The 27,907-nt window shown below is 41.4% G+C and overlaps 1 protein-coding gene across 1 annotated transcript in view; it reads right to left on the reverse strand.

The window, feature by feature from the left end:
- SLC25A24 (solute carrier family 25 member 24) overlaps positions 1-27,907 on the reverse strand; it is a 47,517-nt gene extending 19,610 nt beyond the window's left edge. Inside the window, exons 1-3 of the mRNA XM_083359062.1 lie at positions 27,530-27,907; positions 3,547-3,673; positions 1,051-1,138 (exon numbers count right to left, since the gene is read on the reverse strand). Of these exons, the coding sequence (XP_083215188.1) occupies positions 1,051-1,138; positions 3,547-3,673; positions 27,530-27,712 (398 nt within the window). The 5' untranslated portion in view covers positions 27,713-27,907. The remainder of the gene's footprint in view (positions 1-1,050; positions 1,139-3,546; positions 3,674-27,529) is intronic.

A 27,907-nucleotide genomic window follows, 5' to 3' on the forward strand; every position in this document is an offset into this window, starting at 1 on the left:
TGCCAATCTTTAACGTTAGATTAATGTGCAAGATGCTCCAATCTGGTATTTTATTTGGCTTCCAAAGGTTCTACAGAGCAGAACACTGTTTGTTTTTGATCCCCCTTATCACACTAAGGAAAGTTTCCTATAAATATATACAAGATTTCATAAGCAAAAATTTCTTGTCATCTATGAATATTAGAAGAATGTTTCAAAAAGATGGGGGAGAGAAAGACAGAAAGGAAACATTTCTTTTTGCTTCTCATTAATATGAAAACTTGTCTCCAGAAAACTCTGAACAATGCTATCATGTTCCTGTTCAGTTTGACTCTGAAGAGGAACATTTTTGTTGAACTGTATACTAAAATCCAAATATATTGTTATTGCCACACATTAGCAAGTATTACCAACCATGAATGTTCAATATGTAGGATGGGAAGGCTGAGTTAAACACAATTTTACTTGCTTAGATTTGATTTACATAATGTTTATGCTATATGAAACAGCCACTGTTGTTTGTAAATATGTTTTTGACTTAATATTAAACATATTTACAAGCAACAAATACTTACAAGCAACATATTAATATCTTGGGTCAAAATAGCCAGACAGTGATTTTATGTGGTTTATTGTGATTCAAATAAATCTTCTGCAAACTCAGTCTATATAGGACTATATAGGACTATATAGTAAGAGATAATTTACAAAATTATCCACAATCATGGGTTAATTCTGTAAATATTGCCTCTCACCCACCCTTCCTTACCTTAAGCTAAGGAAGAAGATTATGTCTCACAGATCTAAAGATAAAGGGGTTGTGTCTCAGATACTATGAATACCTCCAAGATTGTTTCAAGCTTGTCAACCTGTCCCACAAGTTGTCTCAGGAAATCCTGGTCCATCCTTGGCTCCTTCCTCAAAGCAAGGTCATTACTAATATAATAATTCAAAACCATCCTACTACAATGGAGTACAATACTGAACACATCCAGCTTGTGATTTTATTTTTTAAGAGACATGCCTTCTCATGCGTCACTACAATAACCAGGCATAATAATAACTGCTGACCTTTGCAGAATCTTGCCTGCCTGCTTTTCAGAAATATCTATGCCCAGTATCTTCAGGGACTGAACAATCTCTGTGGCTTCAATGACACCTTTAAAAAAAGAAAGAAAGAACAGTGAAAATAATTATTCAACTTTCACCATTTCAGATCAACTGATCCAGATTTAAGAATTTTTAATATTGATACCTATTATATTCAGTCACAAATGAAATATCTGAGGATAACTTCTTTTCACTTATATAAAAGTACAGTGTACTTGTAATTGACATGCTGCACAGCGTATAAATTTCCTTAATCATTACCATAGATATGATAGAGTTTTGATACAAACTGTTTCTAATTCCCAGATATATATTTCCACTTATTTATTATACTATTATCAATATATGACATTAATTTTAAGGAATTAAGTGTATATGGCTCATTTCTTCACCATGCATGTTTTTTACCAGATATTTTAATATTTTTTATTTATTTATTTATTTTAATTCCATTTATATCCCGCCCTTCTTCAAAGACTCAGGGCGGCTTACAAGCTTAGCAGTAGCCTTCATTCTATGTATATGCCTGCTTATTAGGGCTTTCACACACACCCCAAGCGGCATTATTACAATGTCAGCTTAATTGCCCCCAACAATCTGGGTCCTCATAATAGCCGTATAAGATGTATTCCATTGAATGGAGTGATCTGTATCTATGCTGGATGGGGATTAAGGGTTTGTAATTCAGCATTAGATTGAAGAAGTCTGATAAGATTCTACAACTTAATACATTATAAAAATAATTTTTAAAAGAAATATATTCTGTATTTAAACCCTGAAACATCACAATTGCTTAAAACTGTTGGTGCCACAAACCACGGTATCATGAAATTTAAGGCAAATCTGCCACAATATATAGTTAGATGTGGAACATCAGCAAGATTTGAACAATATTTGAATAATAGTGACTTTACTTCATTTATAAATGAGAAAGTTGATCCCCATTTTCTGGCCCTTCTTGTACTGCCTTTCCTCCAGGGATTTTAAATCAACATAGATGGCTCTCTCCCGCCCCTATTTGGCCTTACAAACACACTCATGTATACTTCTCATGTGAGAAGGGTTTCAGTTGGATTCTGTCCATTCCTAAGCTAATTTTTTAAAAAACTGAAAAATAAGGAAAGGGGGAATTAAGAATTTATTTTCCCTGATGCTTATTCTTTTTCATCAGATGAACAATATAAGTGATACATGGGTGTGGGTGGGTATGTTAAATCCCACTTTATAATCTCTGCCCCACTATATGCTAAAGAGTAACTACAGCTTCCTTCACCAGCTACTTCTAAACAATAGCAGCACATATGCTCTCATCAAAATAGAATACATTTCTTCAGAAATATTCAGCACAGTATCTGGGTAACGGTGTCTTACCCAGTACTTAACAAATAGGGAGGACTTTCACAAAATCTTTCCTGGCTGTTAGTTCTGCTGTACAGTGAAGAGTGTGGTAAATCCTTTCGGTAGAAAATAGTTTTCAGTAATAAGTCTCACTGAACCAGGGTGCTGCCAAGAATAATTCAGGACTATTGAGCGCCTGTTACTTGTCCCAGCTTCTGCCAACCTAGCAGTTCGAATGAACGTAAAAATGCAAGTAGAAAAATAGGGACCACTCCGGTGGGAAGGTAACAGAGCTCCGTGCGCCTTTGGCGTCTAATCATGCCGGCCACATGACCACGGAGATGTCCTCAGACAAGCGCTGGCTCTTCAGCTTTGAAACGGAGATGAGCACCGGCCCCTAGAGTTGGAAACGACTAGCACGCATGTGCGTGGAAACCTTTACCTTTACGTTATTGCTTGGAACAGAATTCTTATCAGTTAGCAAATTCTGCCGCAAACTTAACAGAGTTAAGAATCTTGGCCCAAGATATTAAAGCAAGCAAAGAAATCTTTTATTCTCCAGATACTGCTGAACTTCAACTCCCAGCATCTCTCATCATCCAGTAGCTGGCTGGGGCTACTGGAAGTTGTAGTTTAGCAATATATGGTTCCTATGCTGCCGTTTAGCACTTTAGCATAGCAAAACATGATATTGTAGGCTGCTGCTTTTTGTAAGACCTCTACTGGCTTTGCATTACAAATCTAAGTTATCCTTCTCTCAAAGCTTCATAGCAGCAGCACCAACCTCATGACAGATACATTTTCAATGTTGAAGAGTTTCAGCATCTAACTCTGAGCACTCATTTCTATATCAATAAATAACAATCTTAATTTGATTTTTTTTTACTTTTACTGGCACTTCCAGAGGATTTAAAGAACCCTTTGGTGACTATTCTTTCATACATATAATTTATTTCCCTTAATAAATTAATAAGAAATTAATGAATACCCATATTTTATAAGATTGCAAAGACTAATTTGTTAATACATTGTCAACTCATATTGGAAATGCTTTATTATTTATTTGTATTAAATTTGCACTCTTAACATATACAGCTAAAGCAGCAAATTGGATCCTACCATCATTATTTTTATCCAGACTTTTAAATGCAAGCTTCATTTTCTTTTCATGGTCTTTAAGATAATGTGTAAATTCTTCAAAGTCCAGTCTTCCATCCTGATTAGTGTCACCAGCCCTGAAAATTTTCTGTTAAGAAAAATATATAGAATATACATTATTAATATTGCATATGATTTCAAGTGGGTTCTCACTTTAGAATTATTTCTATAGACTATCAGTAACTAGACACACAAAATATCCAAGAAAGAGGAAGGAATGAGAAACAAAACAAGTATTGCTTAGCAAAACAATATTATTTTTTATTTTTATTTTAATCCCATTTATATCCCGCCCTTCTCCGAAGACTCAGGGCAGCTTACAATCTAAGCACAAATCAAATGTGCTTAGCAATAGCCTTCATTCTATGTATATGCCTGCTTATTAGGGCTTTTGCCCCCCCCCTCCAAGCGGCATTATTACAAAGTCAGCTTATTGCCCCCAACAATCTGGGTCCTCATTTTACCTACCTTGGAAGGATGGAAGGCTGAGTCAACCTTGAGCCTGGTGGGATGCGAACCTGCAATAATTGCAGGCAGCTGGTGTTACGTAAGGAGGCATTAGCCCACTGCTCCACCAAGGCTCTTTATTAGATGAAGTCTAATTCTTATAATTAAATTAGGACTTCTGGTTTGCCAAGCCAACCGACATAGACATCTGGAGGACGGCTCTTGTCTTCCATGTCCAGTTTCGCATTGCTGGGGGGTCCTAAAAGGGCCAAAGAGCCGCCTTGGAGGGGCGACCAGATAGAAGGGGCTTTTGCAGAAATGCGGGGGAGCCGCAACCCCCCCCCGTTAGTGCCTGCATTCCCTTCGTACCGGTGGACGAAAGACTGGCCATAGTAATATGGCCAGTTACTAGGCTGCAGACAGCCGAAGTCAAACTTACCATCAGGCAACATTAAAGCAGCGTGGAAGAGACGGGGGTAAGATACCTCTCATACCTTAATCTTCTTCTTTTCACCTAAATAAGCTGCTAAGTACCTTCCTCCCGTGGAGAGGGAGGGGGGAAGTCAACCCTCCCTTCAAATAAGCAGAGAGCAAGCCCAGGGGTGTTTTTAAAATAAACGTTGAAGAAAAAAAATAATTCTTATAATTATAAGAATTCTTAGAATTGAAATGGTTAAAAGTTGTATGATGGATTGTTTCCATTGCAGCTGACCAGGAATTAGATATAGATATTAATGCTACAAAATATTTTGTTTGCCAAATATTATCAAAGGACTTATTCGTATGACATTTTTTCAGTAGGTATGATTTCAGTGTAATTTCCATACATTAAGACACATGGGAATATTAAAAACATGAACTGATATATTGGATCAGATCAAACATTTCTTTGGAAAAGGACTGGAGAATCTTTAGTCCTGCAAATGTTGTTCATTTGTGTCCCTTAAAAGGTTAGTTATATAATGATAGAAATCAGACTACAGTAAAATCTGAAGAGCTTCCTCTATGCTACATTCAGTTTTATTCTTTCCAACCCAACAGGATGCTGGAAAGAAATTAACTAAAGGAATTTAGCACTGTCTGTCTGTTAGAAAAACAATTTCTGATAATGAGTTGGGCAACTTCCAATAATGCTGTCAATTCCTCCATTCTAAGCCCCTCTCCTAATCACATGACCTAGAGTGGAACATATGCAGCCCACCAGTCCTTCAAGGTAGTCTAGGCAGGAAACCAAAACTTTCTTACTAATTAGCAATACTACATTTACTGTAAGGTTACAGAAATACTGCAGAATCTTGCATGTCTGAAAGCACATTCCTTCCCTTTCGTTACTTTCCAGAAAACTGCGTAGGGTCCCTCTGGATTCATTTTCTCCACTCTTATCCTTCCTATGGACGCAGATGTCTCTTATCAAACCATTCTCTAAGGTGCAGCTCTTCTTCCTATCTCCCAAGTTTATTTGGACCGCCCATTATATTTTCCAAATACATAGATACAGTATACAAACACATTGAGATATTGTCAGAACCCACCCCAATCCACATCTTAGGAAAGAAGAACTCTTGGAGACAGGATTGTCCAAATAGGAACTTTTACAAAAACATGGTTGGCAGTGGATAATCTAGACAGGATCTGGAAACTGTATTGCAGATCGATACTTTTAAAGTGTCCCCAAGTAAAAACCCCTCAGACCAGGGGTGTCAAACTCAATTTCATTGAGGGCCGCATCAGCATTGCAGTTGCCCTTGGCAGGCCAGGTGGGTGTGACCAGGGTGGGCGTGGTCTACTGGGTGGGCGTGGCCAGCTCTACATCATTCGCATCAATGGTGCCAATGGGGACCTGGGCAGGAGTGGGACAGATCTGAGGGTCTCTGGCAGAAGAAGATGGGACTGGGGCAAGTGCCAAGGCATGGTCCACTGGAGGAGCCTCACTGTTCCTCTCAGGCCTTGGGAGGTGGGTTAGACGGTGGCGTGGAGGTCAAATGCCCAGCCCAACTCCACTTCCCCAAGGTGGCGCCCAGCTGAACTTACTTCCTCCTCAAGGCTGCTGCTGCTCTTCTTGTTCTCCTTAACCAGGTTGCTCATGATGGGTATGAGGGCAAAGTCAAGAGGGAGGCCCACTCCCTCTCCATATGAGGACACCTGGCTTTGTATCCAAAGCTTCCTTAGAAATAGGATTGGAGACCCCCCCAGAATAGGCCAGGAGGAGGGGGCAAGGGGATGGTGAAAGGGCAGCAGGGCACGACTAAGGCAGGACTTCCCTCAGACCCTCCCTCTCCTTCCTTCCTTCCTTCCAAGAACAGAGTGGTAGGAAAATATTTGAGATGAGGGAGGGAGAAAAATAGGCAAGAAACGCAGCTGGGGAAGTGTCATCCTTCGTGAGGAATGAAGAAATGCACCATCACCTGGAAGTGGCCAGCACATGGCACTCGCCTACTTCACATATCCGGCTTGATGGACTCTGGGGGAGGGGATGCCATGAGCAGCATGAGAGTCGATGTTACCTGCACAATGCTGCCCAGCCCCCAGCCTGCCTGGTTTTGGCAGGCAGTGGGGCACTTTCCTGTCAGTGCTGAGAGGCTGAGCCAAGTGGCATGAATCTGAAGAGAAGCGCAACACTGCCCAGGCCCTAGCCTGCCCAAAGTAGGCAGGGTCATATGCTGGCCACTTCCAGGTGATGGTGCATTTCTTCATTCCTCACAAAGGGTGATACCTCCCCAGCGTGCGCCCAGGGGGCAATGCTGACCTGGCATGGGCCGGTCCCTCACTGTTTCCAGACGGCCTTGTGGAGCTAAGACTGAATGCATTTCAGCATAGATAACTACCAGGAAATTGTACATTGGCTTCCGGCTGGCCTGGGCCAGGGCCAAGGCAGCGGGGGCCGTTCCCTCACTTTTTACAGGATGGCTTCGTGGGCCACATGAAACCACTTCGCGGGCCAGATCCGGCCCCCGGGCCTTGTGGTTGACATGTCTGCCTCAGACCATTTGGTCAATCTCGGATCAGTCAAGTTCCATGTGTCAAAACCCCTTGTGGGGAAAAAGAAACATCAGTACATTTACAACATTGTTACTTCCTCCCCTTCACATTCCAGTTGGAGATACAAACCAGAATCCCCCCTTTCTTTGTTCTTCTTAGTTCAAAGGTTTTCTTCCCTGGTCTTTGTGATGGCCTCCAGGCAGGCTGAATAAACAACCTTGCATCTAAGGGATAGAGATGGCCAATTAACATCTTCTCTTCCCCTCCTTGGGAATGGCAAAATCTAGTAAGGGGGTGAGATTTAGGTTTGCACAGATAGGGAGTTAAGAATGGAATATAAATGGATTCTGACAGATATAATATGATGGGAGAGTGTTAACACAGATACGTGTATGTACACAAACACTTTTAGGTTACCTGTGGAATTGATTTCTTGATCTATCTGGTGGGGCTGATATTGCCTCTACTCAGATTTTCCTTTTAACACCCTTCATTGCGTAAACCAGGGGTCCCCAACCTGTGGGCTGCAGCCCACTAGCAGGCCATAAGGCAGAGGTCCCCAATCATTTAGGCACCAGGGACCGGTTCTGTGGAGAAAGGTTATTCCACAGACCGGGGAGTGCATGGTTTTGTGAGCTGCCTGCATCCCACAGATGGGGCTTTGCTTATTTGTGCGGACCAGTTGCTGGCATGCCACAGCTCAGTACCAGTCCACAGACCAAGGGTTGGGAACCCCTGCGTAAGGGGTTTGCAACTGGGCCGTAGAAACAGCCGGTGAGGATCCTTTAGAACTGATAACAGAGTTGCTGCCAGAGGTACTAGGATTTGGGAAGTCACAAATGGAAGGGGAAATAGACCAGGCATATCACGTTAACTCCAACTATGCAAGAAGAAACAAGGTGCCCAGAGAAGTGCATGTCAGATTTTTAAAAAGGGCTACAAGAGATGAGATCCTGAGAAAAGTAAATATGAACTGAAATACAAGAAGACCAGAAAGTTGGTTTTTCAATGACTGATGAAAATTTGGTAAAGCTAATTAGAAATCAGGGTCCAGCACATATCAAAAGGATTTATCTTGCATTGATAGACATTGATTCAGAAACAGAACTTGTTAAAGGCTGCATGATAAAATGGGCTCAGAATATTCAAGAAGTTATTACAATGGACACTTGGGAAAAGATCTGGGTGAGGAACGTAAAATTTACACAAGCCCAAAATTTAAGGGAAAACTTTTATAAAATGTTTTATAGGTGGCATTTAGATCCTAAAAAGCTTGCAAGTATGTATCCGAACTATCAACCTAAATGTTGGAGATGTGGTGGTGAAGATGCAACGTATTTTCATATATGGTGGACCTGCAAAAAGGTTAAGGCTTTTTGGATAAAAATTTGGTGGAATATGCAGAAGATCTTCAAGCAAAGGATAAAGTTTTGTCCGCAATTGTTTTTATTGGGCATAATTACAGATGTTACTGTTGTGGACATTAAATTGATGTTGAATTTAATTACAGCAGCAAGACTATTAATAGCTCAATATTGGAAGAAGGAGGAACTGCCGACTATAGAAGAATGGACTCCAAAGGTTTCTGACCTGGCGGAAATGGCAAAGATTTCGGCTTATTTGAAAGATCACTCGCAAGAACGTTATATTATGGAGTGGAGAAAGTGGATTGAGCATATCCAGAACAAATATGGGACTAAAAAGTTTCACTTAGCATTTGAATAAGTTTTTTTCTCTCTCCTTTTTTTCATTTTCTATGTAATATTAGTATTGCTTGTAGTTATTTCATTTGAGCTAGAGTGCGATAGACTTAATAGTTTATTGTCATTAGCATATGGATGTTTATGATTGTTCTTTGTTTTAATACCTTGTACTTAGCTCTGGGAAGTCGGGGGGGGGAGGGGGGAATGGGGGGGAGGGATAGGGAGGGTTAGGTAGGGGTGGGTGGAGGGAGGGGGGATTGTTAAAGATAAAATGTATTTTAAAACTTTTCAATAAAAAAAAGATGAACTGAAATACAAAGAAAAAGAAATTGTGGTTCTTAAGCAATCCCTAGAAGGATAAGAGAAGCTCCAAGACAGTACCAATTTTTAACTAAGAAACTTGTTGAAAAAGGAGTGAACTTTAGATGGTTTATTCCAGAAGGGATTTTAATCTACTAGGATACGAAAAGATACAGACTGGATACACCACTTAAAGCACTGGAGTTCTTTGATAGCCACAGAGCCTTTCTGGAGAGAGATGACTCGGAGCCCAAGAAACAAGACAAAGCACAAGTGGAAAGTGAGACCAATCAAAGAGTAAGAGAAGAATCTAAAGAAACTAAAGCTACATACTCTTATCCAGAAGAGGGCGCAAGACCAAGAGATCAGAGACAGATAAGATCATCTAGAACAGACATGTCAAACACAAGGCCCGGGGGCCGGATCCGGCCCGCGAAGTGGTTTCATGCGGCCCGCGAAGCCATCCTGGAAAAAGTGAGGGAATGGCCCCCACCGCCTTGGCCCTGGCCCAGAGACCCTCCTGCCAGAGACCCTCAGATCTGTCCCACTCCTGCCCAGGCCCCCATAGGCACCCTTGATGCGAACAAGGTAGAGCTGGCCACGCCCACCCAGTAGGCCACACCCACCCAGTAGGCCACGCCCACCCTGGCGATACCCACCCAGCCCCCTGAGGGCAACAGCAATGCTGATGCGGCCCTCAATGAAATTGAGTTTGACACCCCTGATCTAGAAGATTAAGACCCAGATATATTTGAAAAAGATGGAGGAAATTGGGATTTTATCAATAAACATCAATGGCTTAAACTCCCGCTCCAAAAGGAGGAAAAAATGTTCATGCTTACAAAAATTAAAAATGGATATAATTTATCTTCAAGAAACCCATATTAAGAGGCAACATACCAAAATTTTAGAACAACCAAAAATCGGCAAACTTTACTTTGCAGCGTCATCTCAAAAGAAAAGAGAAGTAGCTTTTTATATCAAAGAAAAGATGATGCCTAAACAAACTTATGCAGATGATGAGGGGACAATTTTAATGGCTGAAATAATGATGGACCAAAAGCAGATATTAATGATTGGAATATATGCACCTAATGACAAACAAGAACAATTTTATCTTGAACTATATAAGAAAATATTAGACTCAAACTACCAAAACTTTTGTATAATGGGAGACTTTAATGCAATAGTGGATAGAACTTTGGACTATAAAAGTGCTAAACAAGGATGGAAAGGAGGAAATTTACTACCTAAAGCGTTTTCAAAAATGATAGAAGAATTTAGTATTCTAGATATACGGTGAGAGAAAAACCCAGAGAAACTACAATATACATTTTACTTGAATAGACACAAATCATGGTCAAGAATTGACATTATATGTATTTCGTTGGACTTGAAACTAATGATTCAAGAGGCAGAAATTGAAACCAATGACTGGGCAGACCACAATCCAATAAAAATGATCTGGAAAGGAATTAAGAAGAAACCTAGATGGTCTCTAAATACATCAATACTGAAGGACAAAGAATTCCTGCAACTAGCAATAAAGGAAATGGATTTTTTCTTTAAAATAAACAAGAATGAAGAAACATCACTTCAAAATGTTTGGGACACTGCCAAAACATATTTTAGAGGCCTGGCCATAATTTATATTGCTAAGAAGAACAAAGAAAAGAAACAACTACAATTAAAGTTGAGGGAGGAACTTAGAAAACTAGAATTAGAATTACAAATAGATCCAGATAAAGTAATACTCAAGAAACTAATGGAAATAATAAAGCACAAATTAAACTTAGCTGAGATGGAATTAATGGCTCAACAGATTAAACGGGTTAAACAGAACTTCTTTGAAAATGCTAACAAGCCGGGAAGATGACTAGCATATAGATTGAGAAAGGAAAAAGAAAAGAAAATAATAAAGAAACTCCAGGATACAAAAGGAGAAATACAGTTTCAAAACGATGCAATGAAAAAATTGTGAAAGAATATTATGAGATACTTTATAAAGTAAAGGAAATCTCTAAGGAAAAAATAGAGCAGTATTTAATAAAAGCAAATTTACCAAAAATTCCTCAGAATATCCAAAATATATTGAACAAACCAATAACAATGATGGAGACTACAGAAGCTATAAAAAGGCAAAAAAGCACAAGACTCTGGGGCCAGACGGACTACCTGCAGAATATTACACTCCATTACAAAACATGCTTACTCCAATCCTGAAAGAACTTTGTAATGAAACTCCTAAAAACCAAAATACCAAAGACATGGACTGAAGCTAATATCACTTTAATACCCAAAGAAGATACAGATTTGATACATATAAAAAATTACAGACCAATTTCATTGCTAAATGTAGACTATAAAATTTTTGCCTCGATAATGGCAGAAAGAATTAAGAAATTTTTGATTGAATTTATACACATAGATCAAAATGGCTTTCTGCCTAAAAGACAGATAAAAAGTCATTTAAGAACAATCTTGGACGTGAAGAAGCCCATCCAGGCAAACAGATGGCTTTGATATTTCTTGATGCACAAAAGGCGTTTGATAACTTAAATTGGCAATTTATGTTTCAGCAACTTCTGGAAATGGATTTTGGGGAAAACTTTATGAATACAATTTATGATAAACAGACTGCTAGAGTACCGTAATTGTAAACGGAGACCACACAGAAAACTTAAAAAGCGCACAAGACAAGGATGACCTTTATCCCCATTGCTATTCATATTAACCTTGGAAGTATTGAACAAGAAATATTAGACAAGACTCTGAGATCAAAGGACTGGAGATAAAGGGTGAAAAATATAAATTGCAGGCATTCGCGGATGACTTGGTCTTTATACTGGAAGAACCTCTGGAAACAAGCACAAAATTGTTGGCTATAATAGAACAATATGGTGAGGTCGTAGGCCTGATAATAAATAGAGAAAAGACTAAAGTTTTGACAAAGAATTTAACAGAAAAACAGAAAATGCAACTTGCAAGAAAAACAAATCTTCAAATAGTTAAAAAAAAGTTAAATACTTGGGAATTTATTTAACAGCAAGATGTATAACAGCAAGATGTAAAAGAGGACAACTATACAAAATTATTAAAACAAATAAAATTGGACTTAGAAAAGTGGAAAAATCTCCAACTGTCAATATTGGGGAGAATAGCTACAATTAAAATGAATATCTTACCCAAAATACTTTTTTATTTCAAACCATTCCGGTAAAATTAGAAAAAGCCTTTTATGATGAACTGAATACCATAATACTGAAATTTTTTTGGCAAGGGAAAAAAGCACGAATTAAAGTGAAATTGCTACAGGACGTTAGACAAAGGGGAGGACTTGGACTTCCAGACTGGAAGTCATATTACCAAGCAGCTATTTCAACGTGGATTAAAGAATGGATAACACTTAGAGACAAAAGATTACTATACCTAGAGGGGCATGACCTGCAGTTTGGCTGGCATGCCTTTCTGTGGTATGGAAAGAATACAGTGCATAGATACTTTCAGAACCATGCTATAAGAAATGCACTTCTCTTAGAATGGGAAAAAAATAAAAGAAAAAAATTATATTAAGATACCTGAATGGCTTTCAACAATGCAAGCCTTTGCTTACCCAAACTTAATTAACTATGATAAACTTGTAACATATAAAGCCCTATGAATTGTCTTTAAAAAGACAGACGCGAGACCATAGGCAAGATTCGAAAGGTTTATTCGGTTCAGCTCCCGGCAGCTGACTGTCAAAACAATCCGGGCTTATATAGCGAACTGTCAAAACAAACAGCCAATCAGGTAGCGGTATTTCCCCGCCGTTCGGAGGACGGCCAATCAACAAACAGTACTTCGACAGCCCGGCGGCTGTCGGGGAATTCCTCTCAGCTGAGCGCTTAGCTCAGTTCGGAGGACCGGGTTGAAGACTGCGGATTTGACAGTTCCGGGAACTGTCAAATCTGGCGCGTGCGCGTAGGCCTTCGGCAGCCCTTTTGACAGCTGTCAACGAGAATGGCGGCCGGCTGGGCGGTGCGCGTGCGCCGTTGCTTCGGGCGGCCATTTGACAGCTGTCAACTGTCAAATGTCGGCCGGGCCGGCTTTTTCTTTGCGGCTTGGAAACTCCTGGTTTCCCGATATGATTCACCCCCTTTCCCCCCCCTTGAAAAGGTTTGTTATGCATAACAACAGTTGAACATTTTAAAACAGTATGGTTAACAGGTTCTTTAACAGATGGCGGGTTTCCCTTCCATTCAAAGTCCGCGAGGTATGCGGGTGGTCTTCTGGCTCGGCTGGACCGTCGGGGGCAGGGGTTGCTCCCTTCGGGTTGCGTGGCTGGAGGAGTTGTTTCTTGGTGGGGCTCAGCAGGTGGTTGTGGGTCCTGGGGGAGGAGTTCGTCAGGTCCGGGGGTGTCGGCTGGTGTCGGCTCGCCCGGAGTCGGTTGCAGAGGGGGGTTGGGCAGTGACCTGGGTCGGAGCTGGTCCGAGTGTCTGCGTTGTATGAGTCCAGTCCCAGTGTCCACTGTGTATGATAATGGTCCTGTTTGATCCAGGATAACCCCCTGAACCCACTTATCCCTTCCCCCATAATCTCGGGACCAAACATTCTGTCCTTTGGAGAATGTTTTTGGCTGGGTGTTGGGTGTTAATTCGGCCGCCAGTCTGTCGGGGTGGAGTCTGTCGAGTCGTGTCATCAGGCGGCGGCCACATCGTAGTTCGGCTGGGCTTTTGCCGGTGGATGTGCAGGGCGTAGAATGGTGGGCTAAGAGAAATTGTGACAAACGATGGTGCCAGTTTCCTGTGATGATTCTTTTAAGGGCGTCTTTGGTGGTCCTCACCATAACCTCCGCAAGGCCGTTGGACGATGGGTGGAAGGGAGCCGATGTTGAATGCCTAATACAATTTCTCCTCGTGAAGATCTGAAAGTCATGAGAAGTAAATTGAGGGCCGTTGTCTGAAATAATAACGTCGGGGAGACCGTGTGTTGCGAAGATTCCCCTGAGGGCTTGAATGGTTGCGGCAGACGTTGTGCTGTGAACCGGGAGAACCTCCAGCCATTTGGAATAACTATCTACAACTATGAGGAAGACCTGTCCCTGGAATGGCCCGGCATAATCAATGTGGATGCGGGACCAGGGGTTTTTTGTGAGTTCCCATTTGTGAATTGGAGCTCTGGGCTGGAGTGGGCGGGATTCTTGGCATAGGTAGCAGCCAGCAATGTACTTTTCTATGTCTTGGTCTATTCCTGGCCACCAGACATAGCTGCGGGCCAGTGCTTTTGTTTTTACGATGCCAGGGTGGCCTTCATGTAATGTGTCTAGTACTTTTGGTCTGTGTTTGGAAGGCACGATTACCCTGCACCCCCAGAGTAAACATCCTAAGTGTGACGTTAGTTCGGTTTGCCTGGAGAAATATGGCTGAAACTCTGTGCCTGGGCAAGAGGTTTGCCAACCTGTGTGTACCCATGCTAACACTCTGCTAAGTGTTTTGTCTGATGAAGTTGCGGTAGCGATATCTTTTGCTGTCAGTGGGCATTCTGGGAGCTCTTGAATAGCTAAGATGTTGCCCGCTGGGGCTGGGTCTGGTTCTATGTGTGGTAGGGGCAATCTGCTGAGGCCGTCAGCGTGACACATTTGGTGTCCAGGCTTGTATATTAATTGGTAGGAATATGCTGTGAGGAATGTTGTCCAGCGCAACATCCTGGGAGATAAGATTTGGGGTGTCTGACGGTCCCAAGTGAATAGTCCTAGCAGTGGTTTGTGATCTGTGTAAATCACAAAGGGGCGGCCGTAAAGGTAATCGTGAAATTTTTTTATTCCTGCTACGATTGCCAGGGCTTCTTTATCTATCTGGGCATAATTTCTTTCCGTTTTGGAAAGAGTTCTTGAATAATATGCCACCGGGGCTTGGGTGCCGTTGCTGTCTAAGTGGCTTAAAACTGCTCCAATCCCGTATGGGGATGCATCGCAGGCTAGGCAGAGGGGTTTGTCTTCTTTGTAGTGGGAGATAGTGGCGTTGCTGGAAAGCATTTGTTTGAGTGTTCTAAAACTGTTTTCGTGGGCTGTTGTCCACTGCCAGGCTGCCCCTTTGTCAAGCAGCCTGTGGAGGGGTTCTGCGATTGTTGCTTTCCCTGGCAGGAAAGCATGGTAAAAATTTAAAAGTCCAAGGAAAGCTTGGAGCTCGGTTTTATTCTTTGGGGTAGGGGCAGCTTTGATAGCAAGGACTTTTGAGTTCGTGGGGTGAATTCCCTGCGAGTCAATTTTGTAGCCTAAGAAATCTGCAGATGGGACGCCTATAGAACATTTTTCCCGTTTAAGTTTTAGCCCCGCTTCCCTAAATCTTAATAATACTTCTTGTAGCCTGTCTGCTAAGTTGTTTTCTGATTCCCCTGCGATGAGTATGTCATCGAAATAGGGGCATACACCTGGGATTCCTTTTAATGTTTTCTCCATGACTTCCTGGAAGATGCCAGGAGCCACTGAGATGCCGAATTGGAGGCGGTTCACCCTGAAAGCGCCTCGGTGTGTGACAATGGTTTGTGCCTCAGCTGTCTCTCGGGTGACAGGTAGTTGGAGGAAGGCATGCGCTAGGTCGAGTTTGGCGAATATTGAACCGGACCCGATTTCTGACAGCACGTCCCTGACAGCTGGCACTGGGTATGCATGGGGATTTAAGGCGCGGTTTAGCGTCGCCTTATAGTCTGCGCATATTCTGACGTCACCATTTGGTTTGACAGGTGTGACTATGGGAGTTTCCCAGGTTCCCCCGTCTGTTGGTTCCAGGACCCCAAGGCTGACTAAACGGTCTAATTCTGCCTCGATTTTTTGTTTCAGCGCAAAGGGGACCCTTCTTGCCTTGATGCGGATGGGACCTACCTCAGGTTTTAATTTGAGGTCTATAGGGGTGCCTGTGTATTTGCCAAGCGTTCCGTCGAAAACGTCTGCGAACGCCTGGCAAACCTGTTCTAATGTTTGGGATTGTATACGGTTGGTGCCCTCTAGGTGGATGCCCAGAGCCTCAAACCAGTCTAACCCAAGGAGGGTGGACCTGGGTGCCTCAGTGATCTGGATCGTTAAATGTCCCAGGAACTTTTTATATTCTACTTTTACTCGTGCCTGTCCCTTTAATTGAATAGCAGCTCCCTGGAAATCTGCGAGGAGTATTTTGGAGGGCTGCAGGGGAATACGGCGTCTATTTTTTAACCCAATTTTTCTGAGAGTGTCCCAAGACATTATTGAAACTGAGGAGCCGGAGTCGACCTCCATTTTGCAGGGCACCCCTAGAATTTTTACCCAAATTTTAATTTTGGGTTGTAACTGATGGATGGGCGACCTTTTTGCTTTGGCTCGTATGGACAAGACTGAGGGCCGGGGAATTCCCTTGGCTGGGGAAGGGACCTGGGTCCTACCTGCCGGAATTTCCTCAAGCTCGTGGAGGGTTTCCCGGTTCAAACTGCGGCATGCTGAGCGAATGTGCCCGGTCTTCCCGCATCCGTGGCATTTGGCGTTTCTGAAACGGCATGTGGCTCTGGCGTGAGCCCCGCCGCAGCTGGCACACTTTGGTTTTAGCCCTGTGGCGGTGGGCCTTGAACCCGGACCGGCTGGTCTGGACGGCCTGCGGTTCTTCCCGTGGTCGGCGCTCATCTTGCTGAAACGGGTCATGATGTCGTCGACGCCGGTGTAGGTCTCTGGTTGCTCGTCGTCCGGCTCCCTGGCGTGGACTGAGCCGGCCGGGCTGCCTCTGTACACCGGAGAGACCTCACGGTGACTATCTTCGTAGGCCATGATCTCTAACGTGAGTTGAGCGAGGTCCATCGTGGGCCTGGCTACCAGCTTCCGCTGGAGCCGCTCGTTAGAGAGGCCGGCGATAACCTGGTCTCTGATACGGTCTTCCAGGTCGGGAAATTGGCACCTGCGGGCACGATGAAAGCTGTGGTAGTTTCGCCCGGTTGCTGGTGGCGGCGGGCGAAATGGAGGCGCCAGAATAGCTCGGACCGACGGGGCATGAAATGCTTGCTGAGGCGGTCAGTCAGCACAGCGTACGGGACGGTCGCGATGGGGTCAGGGCTGCAAAGCCCTACGGCGATGTCATAGACGGCGGGCCCGCTGAGACAGAGGAGGGCGGCAGCTTTGTGGCGGTCCTCTGTTATCTTATTGACAACGAGGTAGCCTTCAATTTGTCCCCAGTGCGACTCCCATCCTTCAGGATGGCGGACGTCGAATTTTCTGACGTGACCTAAGTTTGCCATGGCCTGGGTCCACAGTACTGTCCAAGCTGCTGGAAAGGGTTCCTTTGCCCTCCAAGTGGCTTCAGCAGTGACTCGTCAGCGGGAGGGATCGGAACTCCTTTGCGGTGTGACTCGGCTCAGTGGGCAGCTCTATAGTAACGGCATCCCATCCTCGTCGCCAGGTGAATTGTCTTTAAAAAGACAGACGCGAGACCATAGGCAAGATTCGAAAGGTTTATTCGGTTCAGCTCCCGGCAGCTGACTGTCAAAACAATCCGGGCTTATATAGCGAACTGTCAAAACAAACAGCCAATCAGGTAGCGGTATTTCCCCGCCGTTCGGAGGACGGCCAATCAACAAACAGTACTTCGACAGCCCGGCGGCTGTCGGGGAATTCCTCTCAGCTGAGCGCTTAGCTCAGTTCGGAGGACCGGGTTGAAGACTGCGGATTTGACAGTTCCGGGAACTGTCAAATCTGGCGCGTGCGCGTAGGCCTTCGGCAGCCCTTTTGACAGCTGTCAACGGGAATGGCGGCCGGCTGGGCGGTGCGCGTGCGCCGTTGCTTCGGGCGGCCATTTGACAGCTGTCAACTGTCAAATGTCGGCCGGGCCGGCTTTTTCTTTGCGGCTTGGAAACTCCTGGTTTCCCGATATGATTCACCCTACATGGCAGGGGTCCGGAGTACCTGAGGGAACACCTGCTGCCGGCATCGACTTCCCTCCGCCCTGTGCGTTCCCACAGAGAGGGTCTCCTCAGGGTGCCACCGGTCAGAGAATGTCGACTGGTGGCCCCCAGGGGGAGATCCTTCTCTGTGGGCACCCCGGAGCTATGGAATCAGCTACCGGTTGAGCTCCGGATGGCGCCCGACCTTCGCTCGTTTCGCCGCGAGCTAAAAACATACTTTTTTGAACAAGCTGGCCTGGCCTGATGAGGGGATTGGGGGGGTTTGTTATGGTTATTTTATTGGGTTTTAAAGATGTATTTTAGTATGTGGGCATTTATTTAATTTTGTTTTAACTTTTGTAATCTGTATTTTTATTCTTGCCCTGTTCACCGCCCTGAGTCCTTCGGGAGAAGGGCAGTATAGAAATAGTATTAAAATAAAAATAAATAAAAATAAATAAAGACTTACTGGACAATGAAGGAAGACTGAAATCTAGACAAGACTTACAACAACAACAACAACCTATCATGGTGGCTATATTTTCAAATCCAATCAAGATATGAAAAAGACGTGAAAACAACGGAGCTCTATAAGGAACAGACAGAACTTGATCTTACATTGCTAAAAACAGATGAAAAGCTGATTAAAAAACTCTATAAATGACTGCTTAACTTAAAGATGGAGGAGGAACAAGTTAAAGAAACAATGATAATATGGGCAAAAAATGTTGGACATACTATAGAGCTTGAACAATGGGAAAAGTTATAGAACAAAAATATTAGATTAACCAAAGCTGTATCATATAAAGAAAATTTGTATAAAATGTTTTATAGATCACACATGACACCAGTGAGACTAGGTAAAATGTTTAAAAAATACTTCAAATGTTTGTTGGAAATGTAATCAAAGACCAGGTACTTATTACCATATCTGGTGGTCATGTCCTAACCTAAAGCAAAAAGGTTTTGGCTTAAGATACATTTATGGTTGGAGAAGATGATTAAAAAACAAATAGAATTTAAACCAGAATTGTTTCTCTTAGGAATGATAGGCCCCAACTATGACAAGGAGAGCGGATACTTAACGTTACATGTATAGACAGCAGCGAGAATTATGTATGCCCGATATTGGGAAAATGAAGAGTTACCAACTGAAGAAGTATTAATTAAGAAAATATTGGATTGTGTAGAAATGGATAGATTAACTTTAGAGATTAAAGAGAAAGAACATTTAGTTTACTATAGAACTTGGAATAAATTCTATCAATGGCTACATAAGCGAGTTAGAGAGAAAGGAATGTGATATGCAATTTTGAATTTATTTGAGTAAGAATATCATACATTGAAAATTTAGTATTTTTTGATAATTTATTATACCTATCAGTGTTATTATTAGCTTTATTACCTTTATTTATGTATATGTACCCAGACAATATGCTGTTTACCCAATATTGAATGTTATTGGGGGAAAACCCAACCCTCTCCTCCAACCTTTCCTCTACCCTATCCCAAACCCTCATTCCCTTACCCTCTTCTTTAACCTTATAAAAACTAATAATAAACTTTTCAAAAAAAGAAAAAAGAAACAGCTGGTGAGCACACACACATCATCATCACTTGCGCAAGCGTGCATTCCATTTGCGTGAGTGGCAGGCACACATGCATGCTGCTTGCGCAAATGAAGCTGCATGCGCATGCTTGCCGGCCACTTGCACAAACCATCCCTTCCCCCCACACCAGTCCCCAAGGCCGGAAACGTTGGGGAACTCTTGACTTAGACTACATGAACAGCCATCCGTCTCTGTTCATGTTTCACTTCAACTGTGGTCTTGGCTCAAGGGGAAGGCAACCATTTGGTGACTGGGAAGCTGAGGGCCACAATATGGGATCCCATGACATCATTTTTCAACAGTCATGATCAGAAGAGGCTTGCCCACTCCTAGTAACAGGAAATGGGCTTCTCTTTTCTTGTAGCTCCTCTGAGTTATTTCTTTTGGGAGGCTTGTGGAATTGCCTACTGTCATTTCAATACCGGTAAGAGATACCTTTATTTCTACAAACATTTATATTGTTTTTTCCTGCTGATTTTGAAATTTGTTTTTAATCTGTCAGTCAATCTTCCACAACCTAATGCCCTTCAAATTTTAGTCACTAACATTCCTAAAATACCCAACCATTTACTAGGCTAGCTGAGAATTGAGACTTGGGTCTAAATTTATTAGGAGAGGAATACGATGCATTTTTATGTGCTTTTGTTTTAATTATTATCCATCAGTCCAGAAATTAATTTGAATTTCCATAAAATAAATAGCCTCATACTTCTCTGATTATCTTCTCACTCACATATTTACAATTACACTGTCTTATGTAAGTCTTCTGTTTAAGGTTTTCTATTTATTTTGGGTAAAATATTACCTTCTATGCACTTAATGCATCAGAAACAACACCTTGGTGTAAGATTTTTCAAGAGGTAGTCTTACACATCTTGAAATATAGTATAATTTCAGTAATATTTCAATCGATCTAGCTACATTGAGGGATGCAATATTTAACTGTTATCTGTTATTCTTGACCTGCAGCTTTCTATCTATCAGCAACACTGTCATTACATTTTTAGAAGTGCGATAAGCAAGGACTTGTGTCTCCATACACAAGTCAAAAAGCAACACAAAGTTGAAGTAGCCTGTCTTGACAGCATCTGAACATTCTTCACATCTGGCTATCTAGTATATTACCTTTCTTCAAATCTTGCCAAACCAGCTTTGCCCAACTTGCTGTTCTCCAGAGATGAGGTGGAGAATATCTTCACAATACCCAGCCAATTACTGTATAGGTGTATGATCCAATAGGCCTTTGACCTATTGGATCATACACCTAAGTAAGATATATATTAAAATAGTAAGTGTGCCAATTGCAGTTGCAGTGATTTAAATAACTCATCCAGCACATTATTACTGTATCAGTAACACACAAAGTGTGATCAATACAAACTAAAATTATTTAATATTATAAAGTGTAAATAGCCTAAAATAGTATGCATTGAATTTCCCTCTCTTCAAAAATGTGATAGTTTACTTATGTTAATGAATGAAACACAGCAATTCTTTACGTATCTGATCAGTTCAAATGACAATGCTAGCTACCCTAATAAATGTTAGTACTAATATTAACGGGATATGTGTCACTGATGTATTAGTTGCATCATATTTGAACTGCAAAAATCCATCAAATCCTAGACAGAAGCAAATTTAGAGTCTTCTGTATGTCTTTGCTCCCATCAAATAAATGTCCCAATTTCTGTACTCCAAATAAGTATTCTATCGATGGCAGACATTTTTATTTTTCAAATAACTTTAATGAATGAAATACCAGAAGCAGCTTTAGACTGAAACAAATCGAACATTCATTAGAAAGTTACTGATTGAAGTTCTATTATAATCAGTTGTGAAATTCTAGTTCAGCATGCTATCTCACCATCTACTTCCGCCATATTCATTCTCATTAATTGACTTGGAGTGCCTTCGCTATTCCTGATAGGGAAGCATTGCAAAATTCTGCCAGAAAATAATTCTTGCAACTTATGTATGAATTGCAGAGATAAATGGGTGAAGGATTGCAGAACACAACAGGTTTGGTTACATAACTACAGAAAATTGAGAAAGCTCAGATTCCTGTGGATATCCAACATATTCTGGTTCGTGCTAGTTTACATAGACACTCTATCTGAGTATGTAAATAGGTATTCCACCATCTTATCATTGTCCTATATAGTTCTTTTAACTGCATTTTTATTTTTATTTTTATTTTATTTTAATTCCATTTATATCCCGCCCTTCTCCGAAGACTCAGGGCGGCTTACAAGCTTAGCATTCTGTGGCTTTGGATAGAGTAGACCAAGCGTGTTGTATGAATCTGAGGCAGCTGTCATTTCCAGGTAGCATAAAAACAAAAGATGGAATTACCCTCATGGTTTCAAATTCTGGTTCACACTAAATGTACATAGTTCTTTGCTTTATTTATTCATTCAGTCTATTTATACAGCAAGCTGCAACTCTGGGTAGCTACCAAGGGATTAAAATGAATGCCAAAACAATATACTGAACAATGCCATGACACAACTGAGGCCAACCCATAAACATACCATATCAAGGCATTCCAGTGCCCATGAAAAAAGTCCCTTCTTCAAAGTCAGCAGACTTAGTGCAATCCTAATCTCAGGGCATAAACGTGTTCTGTTCCAGCCTATGACCAGCCCTGTTTGTGTGTCAGGGACAATCCCTTTTTCCTTTTTACAGTCAACAGGCTGGAAAAACACAACCAAATTTATTTACAGTTCAAACAAAAAAGCAACAGAATATTTCCTTCAATAAATAAATCAAAATATCAAACAAGAGTCAACAGACAAGAGTTAAACAGAAGTATCAAGAACAGATCAGGACTCTTTCAGAATGTCTTCAAATGGTTGCCTTCAGCAACCAGCCCCGCCCACACCTTCCCCTTTTATTATCAGTCCCAAGGCGTGGCTTCTCACTGCCTTCTCCTCTCACTGAGTTGCCTCATTGATTTTCTCTGCTCTGCTCTGCTGGATTGCCTTCTGCTTCTAGCGTCTCTGAACAGATTCAGCTGTGATTCATCTAAGTCCCACACGACACCTCGTGCTCACACAGCTGAGTCCTGTGAGGAACATGACTGGAGGGGCCAGGCTGAGAGTCCTGCAGTGCATCAGAGCCTCCCTCTGACACCAAAGGCTCTCCAAACCCCTCCTCCTCCTCCTCCTCAGATTCATCAGACTCAGCTGCTGGGACCACAGGCTGACACTGAATCAAAACAAAACTCTTCCATAGGGCAGTAGCCAGGATAGAGAACACATGCTTTCTGGATCCTGCCAAATGCCACTGTCATAAGGAGAGGACTCAGAGCATCTTTCCTTGTTGAATCTCTTGTTCTTGGATGGCATGTTTAGCCTTAGAAAAACCACAGACAATATTTAAAGTGCTGCATACAATTCTTTAGGTCACGTTAATTAAATATTCTGTAGTATCCAGGGACAACTGTGTAAACAAACCGTCAATAATAAAAAGAAACATACATTTGCTTCTTTATTATATTTTTATTAGACATCACTTGGATTTATGCCTCAAGTGGCAAAATGCCCAGGTAGGGCTACTAAAAATTATGAATTCATAGTTTCTCCTGGAAACTTTCTAACATAAAATATTTCTTTCTCCCTATGTTTGTAATCTACTCAACCTATATACCACTTCATATATCTCATTGTTTTAGTGTACTTTAGATTAGACATGAAAGTATAAAGTACACATATCAAAATAAGTTTCCAAATGCATTCATCATGCCAATCTATTTATGAGCAAGCCATGATTCATTAAACTGTCTTTAGGCTGAACTTTGTACTGAAGCTGATCATTGATTGAACAGATTTGTCTCTATACAATGAGTTAAGCTCTTACAATGGGTCTCTAGAAGACCTCATGAAACTGTTAAAGTTCACTTCATTCTGATTTCAGAAACAAGACCAAGGGCATTATGAAATGAAAAGAGGAAAAGAGCAAAATTGTGCATAGTAAAATGGTATTCTGCTCCAAAACAATAAACAATAAATAAACTCAAGAGTGTAATAAAATTGTACTGTTTGTGCATTTTTTTCTACAAGTTGTCAGGAAAAAAGGAAAAGGGAGATGGCTGGTAGAATATTTTTGAAAGAGATTTGTATTTCCTATAATAGCTTATTTTAAAAATATTTTATCATGCTGCTTCTGCTTATAAAATAGCTCACATTAACTATAAAAATGCGCAGGCAGCAACATAAGTTGAAATATTTTAATGTTGTACTTTCCGCCCCAATCCCTTTGGGATTATGATAGGCTGATCTAATATAGGTAGTCCTTAACTTACAACAACTCATTTGAACAACTGTTCAAAGTAACAATGGCACTGAAAAACGTGACTTATGACCAGTTCTTGCACTTACAACTGTTGCAATGTTCCCACACAGTCAAAAGAGCAAAATCTGAGCACTTGGAAACCAGCATGTATTTATGACAGTTGCAGCATCCTGAAATCACATGATTGGCATTTGTGATCTTCCCAGGGGCTTATAACAAGCAAGCCAATGCAGAAAGTTGGAATTGCTTAATATGTGATTTGCTTAATAACCGTAGCCAAAAGGTATAAAATCAGGTGTGACTCACTTAACCACATCACTTAGCAACAGAACAGTTCCAATTGTGATCATAAATTGAGGACTACTTATTCCTCAAGGGAAAAGAAAAGATATTGAATGTGCTCTTTATATTAGGAATATTTTGAATTATTTCGGAATAAATTGAATTCTACATATAGATGGTCCTCAACTTATAGCCATTTGTTTAGTGACCATTCAAAGTTACAATAGCAGTGAAAAGTGACTTATGATCAGTTTTCACACTTTTAACCATTGCGGCATCCTCATGGTCCCAAGATCAAAATTTGGGCACTTGGAAACTGTCATGTACTTATGACAGTTGCACTGTCCTGCGATCATGTGATCACTATTTGTAACCTTCCCAGCTGGCTTCCGACAAGCAAAGTCAATAGGGGAAGATAGATTCACTTAACGACTGCAGTTCTTCACTTAACAATTGTGGGGGGAAAAACTCATAAAATGGGGAAAAACTCACTTAACAACTGCCTTGCTTAGCAACAGAAATTTTGGACTCAAGTATGGCTATAAGTTGAGGACTACCTGTATAAGCCTTTGGCACCAAATTTGGGTGGGTTGATCTCTTTTGATCTAGTTAAAAACAAAACTGGGTTCAACTCTGAAGTCCACCCATCCCATTTCCAAATTTGATACATTGATACATTCTAGCTTGACACACTTACCCATGATTAACTGAGCTATCGCTCACTTCCCTTCCTAGGTTTGCCGAGGAAGGAATAAAACAGGCTAGATGGACATCTCATGATAGACCAAAAGAATTTAATGAATTGTGGATCAGCATTATACATATCCAGCCGTTGTACTCTTCTACAGTTCAGAACAGGGGTCTTCAAACTTGGCCCTTTTATGACTTGTGGACTTCAACTCCTGGCTGAGGAATTCTTGGAGTTGAAGTCCACAAGTCATAAAAGGGCCAATTTTGAAGACCCCAGGTTCAGAAGATTATGGAAACCTACAAAAGTGGGTTAACTGGATGAGCTGGGGCCATGGGCTAGGGTACTGTGCCAGCATAGCAGAAGGACTCCAACTTGAAAAGATGTGACAGTGATCTTGGGAATTCTGCTGTCATCCTTTACAAAGACCTTATGTTGCCATCTATATGTGGGGACCTTTCTCTGTGTTCAATGCCAAGATGAACTGGTTTCATGATCAAAACTGCTAAATTGCACAGGTCCATCCCAGTCACAAAGTACAGCTGATATTTCATCATAAATATTTTTATTTGACTAAAATATTTGTGGTTGGTGTTTTTTTTTAAAAAAAGGAATCAGTCTCAAAGCAACTTCCTGGAAATCCTGTTCCTCGTATTCCTATGCTCTTTGCACATTGTGCTCGATTTGGCAGCCTTTTCCCCCATTTTTTTTCTTCCTTTTTCTGAATAAATATCTTCTACTGCATGTACCTCCTCTGTTATTTCTAGTTTTCTCTGATATATTTCAAAGCATTTTCATCCTCATAATTTTAAGTATCTCTGATTCTGTCCTTTCTACAGCAAACTGAACCACATCAAAACAATAATATGTGATAATGTCACAATGCAAACGTTGCCATTACATGCTTATGTCTTGACATCTGACAAAAGGGCAAGCTCCCTTTGCTTTATGTGGATTTGCTATTATATAAATGATCATTTTTATTCAACAATTCACTTATGTGACAAAAGTATTGTGTTATTTGGGCCAGCATAGCCAGTTTGCTTTATAAGTCTGAGAAACCCGTTTCTTCCCTCATTCACACATTTACCATTGTGTCATGTAGCTGCTCTAGTTGTATGTTCTGACTCCATACCAGCATTAGCTACTACTCTTCACTAAGAAATCAAAATGGAATCATAATCTTGTTCAAAACAAAAAGAAATAAAGTTGAACAAATTATTATAAAGCTGAAGTAAGATTGTAAACACAATTGCAGTTTCACTTAGCGAATGCTTCACTTAATGACCAAGCTGCCAGTCCCAACTGTGGTCATTAAGCGAGGATTATTTGCATAAGCCTGTTTATCAGTGCATTTGGGTTACCTACCCTGCAACCTGTTTTCCACCGTTTCTGTGTCTTGCAAATTCACTTATGCAAATTCACTTTATGTCAGGTTTTCAGGGAATGTATTATTAGCATGGAGAGAATCCTGTATGGAAGTCACAGTTTTTGTGTCATGATGTACACATCCCTCCAATCTTCAGGCCTTTCAGCCTTATTCTTTTTCCTAGAATTCATCTATTATTGCTCAGCTATCACATGTGATGAAAGCTACATCTCTTTGACAACAGCAACTTTATTGTCACTTTGAATGTACACCAATCGGCAAACATCAAAATGAAATTTTGTTGCGTACAGCTCTCAAAGGGTCACCACTTCCGATATACATTCCTTGTTCCTAGTCAGCTCAAATTTCAGATCATCCATTTTAATCTCTAGGGAGCGAATGATGGCAAACAGGACAGATGTTTGTGCAGATAGATACATTAAGGTACCATATCCCAAAATGATAAATTGTCTATAATGAAGGTTACCATCTCATTTCTAGCAGTTCCATAGTTGGCAACATAGCACTTGGTTAGAGATGCTACGGCTAGCCTTCAGTGTGTGGTTATTACATCTCATCTCTCATTTACTGTAAGGACACTGATCAGATAAAACTTTATTGAATTATAATCTATAAACAGATGGCTCAGTTATGATAAGTTGCCTCCCTTTACAACTAACTATGCTCCAAGAATAGATCGCATTGGATATGGTAAATTGCTTCTTCTTAAAGAAACACATCTAGAAATCTGCTTCAAGAGCTACTCAGTTTGTCACAAATTCAGAGTAACTTTTGAGATCACAAAGTCTACCATCCAATTTGTTTTTTTAAAACTTATATATACTGTTATTTTCTTTTTCTTGGCCAACTATCTGTCATTCACACACCCCACTCTTTTTGTAGTTGCCTTATTTTTCCTCACTTTTCTTTTTTTAAGAATGGGGGGCGTTTTACTTACAGTCCACCAGAACAAATTAACTGTCCTCACCACCTTTCCTCCGTGCCCTGTGAATGGGAATTGCTTGTAACTTTTACAGCAAAGAGCCACCTGATGGCATCAAATACTGTATAAGGAAATAGATCTAGAGGAAAATCTAGAGGAAAAGCATGGCCTCCCCCCAATGAATAATACAACTCTTTAAAAATCCCCAGGTGGGATGAATGGGGATGAGTGGAAGGAAGGCTGGCATGCTCTTTTTAGACAGTAGCCAAAACCATTGTTAAAAAAAAACAACCACCTTGTATTGAGATAAGGTTTACACACAACACCTCGCCAGCCTTCGGGTTTCCAAGACGCTCCTTTATGAGGGGGTTCGGATCCAGAAACAGTTACTCCCATGCTTCTTTTCCTTCCTCCTCCTCCTCCTCTTAAGCAAGCCTTATGCCTTGCACCCACCTTCTCCGCGTCATCTCCCAGAGGGATGCCCAACTCCTTAAGGCCACTTTGCAGCTCAGCAATGTCCACTCGGCCATCCTGGTTAAGATCTAGTTTCTTGAAGAGGTTTTCGTACCTCGACTTACTTTCCGGCGCTTCACAGGCAGCCTCCGGGAACACAAAGCCCCCGAGAATGCGGAGCATTGTGCAGTCTTAAGAACTTTTTAGTCCGGAGGGCTAAACAACAAAATGGGGATAAATAGCAGGAAGAGAGCCAAAGCAATCTAAAGGCCTCACGTTAAAGCGAAGTCTTTAAAAATACCGTTGGCTTTTTGCAGCTCTTGGGAGGAGCCATGCAACGTTTAATAAAGATGACGGGCAAGAGGCAACACCCGGGGA

The sequence above is a fragment of the Vipera ursinii genome (genome assembly GCF_947247035.1).
Source record: "Vipera ursinii genome assembly, chromosome: 3".
NCBI lineage: Eukaryota > Metazoa > Chordata > Lepidosauria > Squamata > Viperidae > Vipera > Vipera ursinii.